The 9,063-nt window shown below is 29.9% G+C and overlaps 1 protein-coding gene across 1 annotated transcript; it reads left to right on the forward strand.

The window, feature by feature from the left end:
- Positions 1-1,448: 1,448 nt before the first annotated feature.
- Positions 1,449-3,567, forward strand: LOC111620977. The gene has a single exon (XM_023363004.1). The coding sequence runs from the start codon at positions 2,901-2,903 to the stop codon at positions 3,435-3,437; it is 537 nt and encodes a 178-aa protein (XP_023218772.1). The 5' UTR covers positions 1,449-2,900; the 3' UTR covers positions 3,438-3,567.
- Positions 3,568-9,063: the final 5,496 nt, after the last annotated feature.

Genomic DNA, 9,063 nt, shown 5'->3' on the forward strand with positions numbered 1-9,063 from the left:
AATTAATATAAATGACATGAGTAATTTTATCATGTATATTCATCTGTAAAATTTTAATTTCAAAGCAAAAATTCACATATTTTACTTTGTAAATCATAAATTAACAGTTTAAATATAAAAACTATAATGAATATTTTGAAAAATTACACTTGGGAAAAAAATAAAATAAAATTAGTGCTACCTATAATATTGAGTGTATTACTTTGAATACTTATTCTTTAAAAATATCAGTAACGTATTTATATTTCAAACAGAGATTATTGTGTTCTCTATTAATGAAAATATATTTTACATTTAAAAGGATATTTTGATAAAGTCTGCTAATTGAAACTGTTATTTCTAGGTGTTTTAAGAAATTCAAAAACAACAAAATTCGGGATGCTTACAGAAGCACACGAGAGTCGAAGTGAAGCAGGTAAAACGTACATTGTATCTGATTTAAATGTATTATTAAATAGAAAAAAATATATTAAAAGAGAAAAGATAACCTTAAGTAATTGAATTCCTTAATAATAATCTTCAAAATTTCTTTAACTGAACAGCATTCGTATTGCTTCCTAATAACTACACCCAGATATTCACTGTAGTACATAATGCAGAGAAACATATGTTTTATAGTATCTGTTTTAAATGAAAATCAGTAGCATCACAATATAAATTATTTGATAAAGTCAAAATTGTCTGATTCACTTAACTAAAGTGTTTTCTTCGGAAATATTTTTTGCTCCTAATTGAGCAATTCTCAGCACATATATCAAATGTTTTGTATTTTTAACCTTGTTCTACAACAAGGTTAAAAATACAAAACATTTTAAAAATCATTGCATATGAACAAATTGAACTATTTTAATTACAAAAGTTTAAAAAGTTGCTCAATTTAATAATTATAAATAAGAGAAAATGGTTCAAAGTAAAATTTTTTTGGTTACTTGAATTACACAGTTTTATTTTCATCACACAAAAGTACATACTTTTTATAATTTAATAATAATAATTTTGCATATTAACTGATTATACAACACACATGACTGCATTGTGATATTTACATAAAGTATGTTTCAATGTAAAATAATATTCTAATTAAAATGAATATAATGTTTATAATTGTGTTATCATTGGAGGATTTTTAACATTTAATTTGCATATTGAGGCAGACAAAGATCTATAAATAAAGGTCAGCTGCTATATCCTTCCTCAGACTACGTTATGTAATTCCAAGGTGTGAAAGGGAATTGTGAAGATCTCTTTACTATAATTTTAATACTTTATATAATTATAAATGTAAATATATTATTANATATTATTATATTTTTCTAAATTATAAATATTATAATTTAGAAACATTGAAAATTGCAAATTTTTACTTTACAATTTAAAATAAATTCTTATTTTTCCTTATAAATTTAAGAATTACTTTAAAGTTTTAGTTTACTAACAAATGAAAGGAAAAAAGTTTTCCCAGAATAATACGAGGAATGATCAAAAACTAAGATTACAAAGCCTGCAGTGAAAAGTGTACATTTTATTTCATACAACCAATACAGCAAACTGATAGTACATACATTAGGTTATTTTTCAACATAGTTTCCATATCAGTTTAGGCACTTTCACTTCATATGATGAGTTTGAAAATTCCCTTCTGGTAAAAATCCTGTCCTTGTGTGTTCAGCCAAGTTGTCGCAAAGTGTTTCACTTCCTCGTCTGAAGTGAATCATCGTCCTGCTAGGTTCTTCTTCAAGTGAGGAAACAAGTGAAAGTTGTTTGGAGCGAGGTCCTCCACGCGAGCTGTGTTGACATCTGTTCATACTGTGCTGGGTCAACCACTGTGATCCTCATCGGTGATGTTTTCTCTATCAGCCATAAACTTCCAACATCATTCTGTGACATGCTGACGAGATATTACAGTCTCTCTGTAAACCTCTACCAGCTGTGAATTTCAGCTGCGGTTACATGTTTCGCCCACAGAAATTGAATAACTGAGCAGATTTCTTCATGAGACCAGTTTTCCAAACGAGTCGCCATTTGTGTTTACCTATAACTAGCGCTGTAGGTGGCGGGTGGCTGAAACTCTGCACAGTTGCCAACTGTGCACACTTATCATTTCTCTATAACAAAAAAAAACTCCAGGAATATTGACAAGCATCTAGCAACTGGGCACATTCCAACTTACTCTGATAGAGGCTCCCTCTGTCTGCCATTTTTGGAGGTAATAAACTTGTGTACAGTAAGTAACTAATCGGTCTACTGTAGTAGTTTGTTTGATATTCGAAGAGGAGACGTCGATCGTAGCTTATTAAATACAAAATTCATTTATTAAAATCTGTTTTATTATTGATTTTACTTATTATTAGCATTCAGTTTTTTGCAAATTTCATTTATTAAGTTTTTAGTTTACATATTTATTTCATTTGGTTTATGTCATATTTTTGCGTGTAGCATTTGTCCTCATTGATGAGATGGCCGACATCATGGATGAAATACCTGAACTTACGGCTTTTGCAGAAACACATTGTAAATAGTTACACATGCACATTGTGCAGAAAGATTTTTAAAGAGTTCTGTTATTTAAAAGTGCATACAAACAATTTTCATCCAGATCATGTGAACGAGTTAGTGAATCCAAAGAAGTTGCAGAAAGTGTTTAATTTTCCTTGTCATTTATGTTCCAGATCACAATCGCTAGCTACATTATCATCTCCGGAATGACCATGGTGAAATAATTGAAACACCTGATAATTCAAACATTTTGAACTGTGGTCTGTGTGGTGCTAGTTATTCCAAAAAACTTCTGCTGGAACATTTTAACAGCATTCATAAATTAACAATACAAGAAGAAATACTGACATTTTCTTCAGTAGACTTGTTTATAGTATGGAAAGAAGAGACTGAACAAAAGTCATATGCTAAATTTGTTAAAACTACCAGAGGTTCTGATTCAAGGTATGCAGGATGAGTCAAACTGCATTTTTCTTGTCACCGCTCTGGAATATATACACACAAAGGTAATGGAACTTAAGACCCAGGATAACAGCAAAATAAATGCTTGCTGTCCAGCACGAATGAAGGTCATTCAAAAAGAAAGTGGTGAATGTATTGTAAAATTCACAAAAACACATATGGGACATTTAACTTTAACAGCATCACAACATTTCTCATTAGCAAGTAAAATAGCTGAAAAAATATCATTGGATGTTGTTCTTGATGAAGTCAGAGATTATCTCTCTGATTCTACACTTAACAGACTACATCTGTTAACAAAAAAGGATCTCTACAACATTGAACAAGCATATAATTTGCAAAAAGATGGTGTAAAACACCAAGATGATGGAATATCTGTAGATGTTTGGGTAAATGAAATGAAAATTAATAATGACTCTTGTGTTTTATTTTATAAACCCCAAGGCATCTATTCAAATGAAACAAAATTAGTAAAATAAAGCACTAAAAATATTTTCAGTTAAAAACAAGTAAAAATATACTCTCTCTACTTAAAAAATTAGTAAAAATTAATAAAAGAAGACTTTCTTTTAATAATAATGAATGATATACAGCAGCACATGTTGCAACAATTTAGTGCTGATTGTATATGTATAGATGGGACGCATGGAATGAACAGTTATGGCTTTGAACTAACCGCATTATTGATAATTGATGACATAAGACAAGAATTCCCATGTGCCTTTCTTATTTCAAACAGGACTGATCAACTTGCTTATGAGTTATTTTTTTGAAAAGCATTAAAGAAAAAGTTGGAATAATATCTCCAAAGGTTTTCATGTCTGACATGGCTGAAGCATTTTTCAATGCTTGGATTCAAGTTATCAGCCTCAGTTAAGACTCTTTTGCACCTGGCATGTAGATCGAGCATGGAGAAGAAATCTGAATAAAATTTGTATCACAGAAAAGCAAGCAGAAACTTTCTTGAAGTAACACTTGTAATTTTAAGTAAGAGATCAAGATGATTTTTATCGCTTGACAGATGAGATCATGAGAAAACTTAAGGAAGATGCAGATGCCATTGATTTTGCTACATATTTTGCAAACATATACACGAAAAATCCCACCTCATGGGCTTACTGTCACAGGAAGTGGAGTGGTCTAAACACAAATACCCATTTGGAAAGAATGCACAGGAGTTTGAAATATATTTATTTACATGGCAAAAATGTCAAACGATTAGACAAGGCTATAAATGCTATCATGAAGTTTGTAAAAGATAAAACTTTTGACTGATTGGTAGTATTTCACAAAGGCAAAGTTATTAGTAAATTAAGAGACTTAAGAATGTGCCATAAACTGAGTGAAAATTTAAGTTTGCAGGTCCTTGAACAAGAAGATGGCTGGATTGTAGAATCTTCATCACAGAGAGAACTTTACCATGTGGAAGAAATAACTAAGGATTGTAAGTGCCAGATAGTGTGTGTTCTCTATAAAGCATGTATTCATCATTTCACCTTACATGTCTTGACTCAACAGTTCATTGGAACATGTGCAAACATATTCATACTGTTTGCAGATATCTTCAGACTAAAGCACTGCAACCATTTCCAACAGAAAATAAAGAAAATGAACAACACATCAACACAGAATTGCAATATGAATTATTAAATTCATCAAGTACAAAAAAAATGAACAAAGATTGATTATTTTTGAAGATAAAAGAAAGGAAGAGTCATCATTGCTTGTAGACAAACTAAACACACCATCAAGTTCAACACCTTCAAGATTGCAAGAAAATGTTAGGAAAGCTCTTAAGAATCTTGAAGCAGGTCTGGTATCAATGTCTGAGAGCCAACTAGAAGTAGTAGATAAAGCCCTAAAATCTTTGGGTCCACAGCTTTCAGCTGTTGATGCAACAGACAAGTCTTCGTTTGTTTCAGTCCATTCAGTTCCAGGTAACAAAAAAATTGACCCTCAAAAAAGAACTCTCTTCAAAACAAAGAAAGATGTAAAAAGAAAATATCAGAAATTAAGTTCCAGCTTAGAGGAAATAGAGAGAACTGCTGCAAAAATAATTGTGAATGCTAAAACATCAATGTAAAAAACTTTTGTTCATTTTGTAAATTAAAATCCTATATATTTGATATTTCTATAATGTATTTTTCTTAACATGTTTTTAAATCATTTGTATTTTAAAAGTTTTTGGTCATTTTAAAAAAAGTTGTATTTTTAGTTTTAGAATAAAGATTACCCAAAACAGGGTTTGTAATCAAGAAATAAAGTATTATCTGAAAAAAAAAAACATTTCTTACATTATCAGTTACATTACTTGTTTAATCAGTTTTATGATTTAGGACTCTTGGAACATCTTATTAAAAGCAAAGAATTGAACTGTTTTTATGAATAGCATACAGTGAATTAAATTTTATCTTTAATTATGGATATAAAATTCATTGATTTTAGAAGATTCAATGCCATTTGTTTTAAGTTTATAGACAATCTTATTTCTTTACAGACTCAGTCTTCAAGTTTCTGCCTTCTAACATCAAAACTCTGGCCAATATTCAGAAAGTGTTTAATCTAAAGATAGAAAATTTTTTACATTACTCAAACCTAAATAGCAGCAAAGTGAAGTAAATGTTGAATTTTTTAAAATAAGTCTTTATTGACACTCATATCAAAATTTATGAAAAAAGAATGTTTAATTTTCCTTCCAGTAAAACTGAAAACTGACACTTAGTTCTTATTTTTTATTTTATTTAAACTACTTTCTGAACATATCATAATTCCTAAACTGTCTGACAGAGGGAACCTCCATCAGAGTAAGTTGGAATGTGCCCAGTCACTAGACGCTTGTGGAATATCGGCCTTGTAACTTTAGTTTTTGATAGACTCTTGTAATAAAATATTTTTAAGTTTTATGAATTGGTAGTCTTTAACATTGTTCTATAGCTTTATAATCTGTTGTATTTTTAAAAAGAAAGTACAAATAACTTGTTTTTTGAACTGCAATTTTCAAATTGTATATTCCTGCTGTTGTCTGTCTGTCCTTCGTGTGAGGTTCCTAAATGTGAGTCAAAATTTCGATTCATTATAAAATTTTTAAGTCAGGAAACTTCAGAGGTTAAATAGGATCAAGAACATGTGTCGGTGCAGTAGACTCGACAGAAAGGAAAACACTTGTTCTAAAACTGAACGCAGCACAGTGATAAATGATGGAGGGAATGTCTACCGGGTGAGAGGGGGCTTTGTCATGGTGTTCGTATACAAGAGTCGAAGTGTAAACAATCAAGAAAAAAAACAGGACTAATGACCAAAAGGACACCTCTGTTAGGTCTTGTGAGCCCTAAACCATCTGGGAGGTAAATGGACGCAGAACATTTGGCAAATTGGTCAAGACAAGTGTCCGAGAAAGACTATAACAATATAAATTACGAGTGTAGGTGTCAAGACGCCGTCAGCACCTCCCAGGTCTTACCCAACCCGAATTGGCTTTGGTCTCAGTTGGAGACAGAAGAATGACCAATTCAGATGGGGGAAAAGGAACACAAGACCAATCAAAAATGGGAAATTCAGGGGAAATCGTATAAAACCCCAAATCAAGAGAAGAAGAGAGTGTTCTCTGCCAGCCAAGAACATGCTTCTTGGCGGCGGTTCTTGTACGACACTTGATTATCTTTGCCTCTGCCACCACCACCCACATACAATCAGTCCTTAGGTTTTTCCTGACGCGCAATTAACTTATTGCCCCTAAAAGTCTGCACCTTACATTCATTTATCTCGAGAACAGGATTAGATAGACAAAAAGCAATACTAGATATGAAAAGCTTAGTGCTGGAGGCCGCAATTAACTATTTACAAATTACTGATCTAGACCAGAAGTCATGTGATCTTTTTAATTAAAAGAAGATAATTAATTAATGCTGAGCTGCAATTTTTAAAGACAATGTCACAATAAATAACTACTCATCAAAAATGTGTCTGATGGTTGGTACCTATAGGGTCATATTAATAGATATTTTTGTTATAAACTGTTTAGTTACTGTAATATAGTGGAAAACTTAAATCCTGTAAAAATATTTAGATATAAGTGATTTGTCTTATTTGTAAAAATTTGTAAAATTAATGAATACGTCATGAAATGGTAAAAATACAATATTATAATAATCAAGATATTAGTTCTAAAGTCTCGTTTTTCTTTGTTTTTAACAGAAATTTTAAAAATTAAGGAAATATCAAGAATAATTAATAAGAAAATATTACCTGAGAACACAGATTTCTTAAATCAAAAAACATTTAGGAAAAAGAAGAAATCTAAATCAGGTAAGATAATTTCATTGTTTAATTAAAACCATATTAAGAAATAAATGTATAATAATTTTTAACTACAAATCTGTTTTTTATTTCAATGTATAAAAAAATATAAATAAAAGCATCTGTTTTTTATTGTCAACAATATTTAACATTTGTCCTTTCTATAGATTTTTATTTTGCACAGAATATAATATATATAATAATTGGGTGAAATAAGCTTAAAATTTCAATTTTAAAAGTTAATTTTTCTTGTTTTTTGCTTTCTACTCTCCAAATATTAAAATATATTTTATACATTTGACTCNTAACAAGAAACAATCATCTTTTAATAACAAATCTCAGGAATGTACAAACAGACCACTTCCAAATGAGAAAGCAATAACTGATATTGAATTATTTAATCTAAATTATTTAAAAATTAAGAAAACTGACAGTCAAGATTTGAAATTCTCCAAAGTTCTCTTTAGTGAAGCAATCACTAAGCATGACATGTTATCCAAACCAAATGAAAACTCAACTTTATTAGAACGTCAGAAATGTAAGTCTAGTTTTCAAAACAATTTTTCAAATATTCAAAATTCTGCTTATACTGTTACAGACATTTCTGTCAACAAAAATTCTGAAACATCTGTTAGTCAAGACAAAACTAACTATATAAATACATTAACAAGTAAAAAGTGCAGTAATGAAAATATTAGTTACTTATCTTATAATTCTAGTGAAAAAAACAACAGGAATGTTGTTTTAAAAGATTTGAAAGTACATGTTGAGAGATTGAGAAGTTTTGATGAAGACAAGACTTATAAAATTGGAAATGATTTGCAATACAGTGATAAAAATGAGAAACAACTAAAATCCAATCAAAGTAATTTCCTAATTACTAATAAATCTCTCAAGTCTGCAAAGCGGATAAAATTGGATTATCGTTATAATAATACAGGAAAGACATTGTGTAACACTTCATCTACAAGTAATCAAAACAAATTATCTAAATCTATCTCGAATGGTATCTTGAATGACAGTAGTGCATATGTAAGTGATAGAACAGCCATTAATTTACAAGATAAAAGTGTTACTTCTCTAGGTTATCAACCAACCCCTTGTTCTCTCAGTCTTTTATTTGGAAATATATCCAATAATACTGGTTCTGGTTTGGAAACAGTTCATAATACTCCAAATAAACAGAATGATCAGGCAATAACATCTAGACAATATTTAAGGGAAGTTTCGAATACAAGCCAAGAAACTAGTTCTTATATCCAGTCCAAAGATTGTTTTCAAAGAAAATCAAATCAAATTCAGATTTTGAATCATAGTAATGTAAAATTTAGTAAAAAAGCAAAAACAAAAATTCAGAGAAACGTGTCAAAAGAAAATTTATCTTTTAAAACAGTACTTTCTCAAAATGATTCTTGTGTATGTCATGACAAGAAAATGGCAAAATACAAACAAATAAGTAGTGTTTTAACAGATGATGATTCTGATTTTCAGACAACATGGTCTTGTGTGCCACAAAGAACATCAAAGAATCAATTAAATAAGACCATACCAACAATAAACTATAAAAATGGGACTTTATCACAAGAAAAACTATCCGTTTCTTTAAACCAGAATAAAATGAATGTTTCATATAGACAAGAATATACACATAATTATAATACAAGACTTCAGAGTAAAAAGAAACAGGCAATTGAAGAATCAAGTCATTGTTTTCTATGTATTGATGGACATCACACTCCTAGCATACATTTCCAGAATGTGAATAAAAGATTCAATGTACAAGACTGTAATAATAGATCTCAGACTGTA

This window comes from Centruroides sculpturatus, unplaced genomic scaffold (assembly GCF_000671375.1).
Source record: "Centruroides sculpturatus isolate CEXI.00-Female unplaced genomic scaffold, Cexi_2.0 scaffold252, whole genome shotgun sequence".
Classification (NCBI taxonomy): Eukaryota; Metazoa; Arthropoda; class Arachnida; order Scorpiones; family Buthidae; genus Centruroides; species Centruroides sculpturatus.

What these genes read in the sequence shown, in the direction of transcription:
- LOC111620977 (XM_023363004.1), top strand. Translation starts at nt 2,901, where the DNA reads ATGCTAAATTTGTTAAAACTACCAGAGGTTCTGATTCAAGGTATGCAG.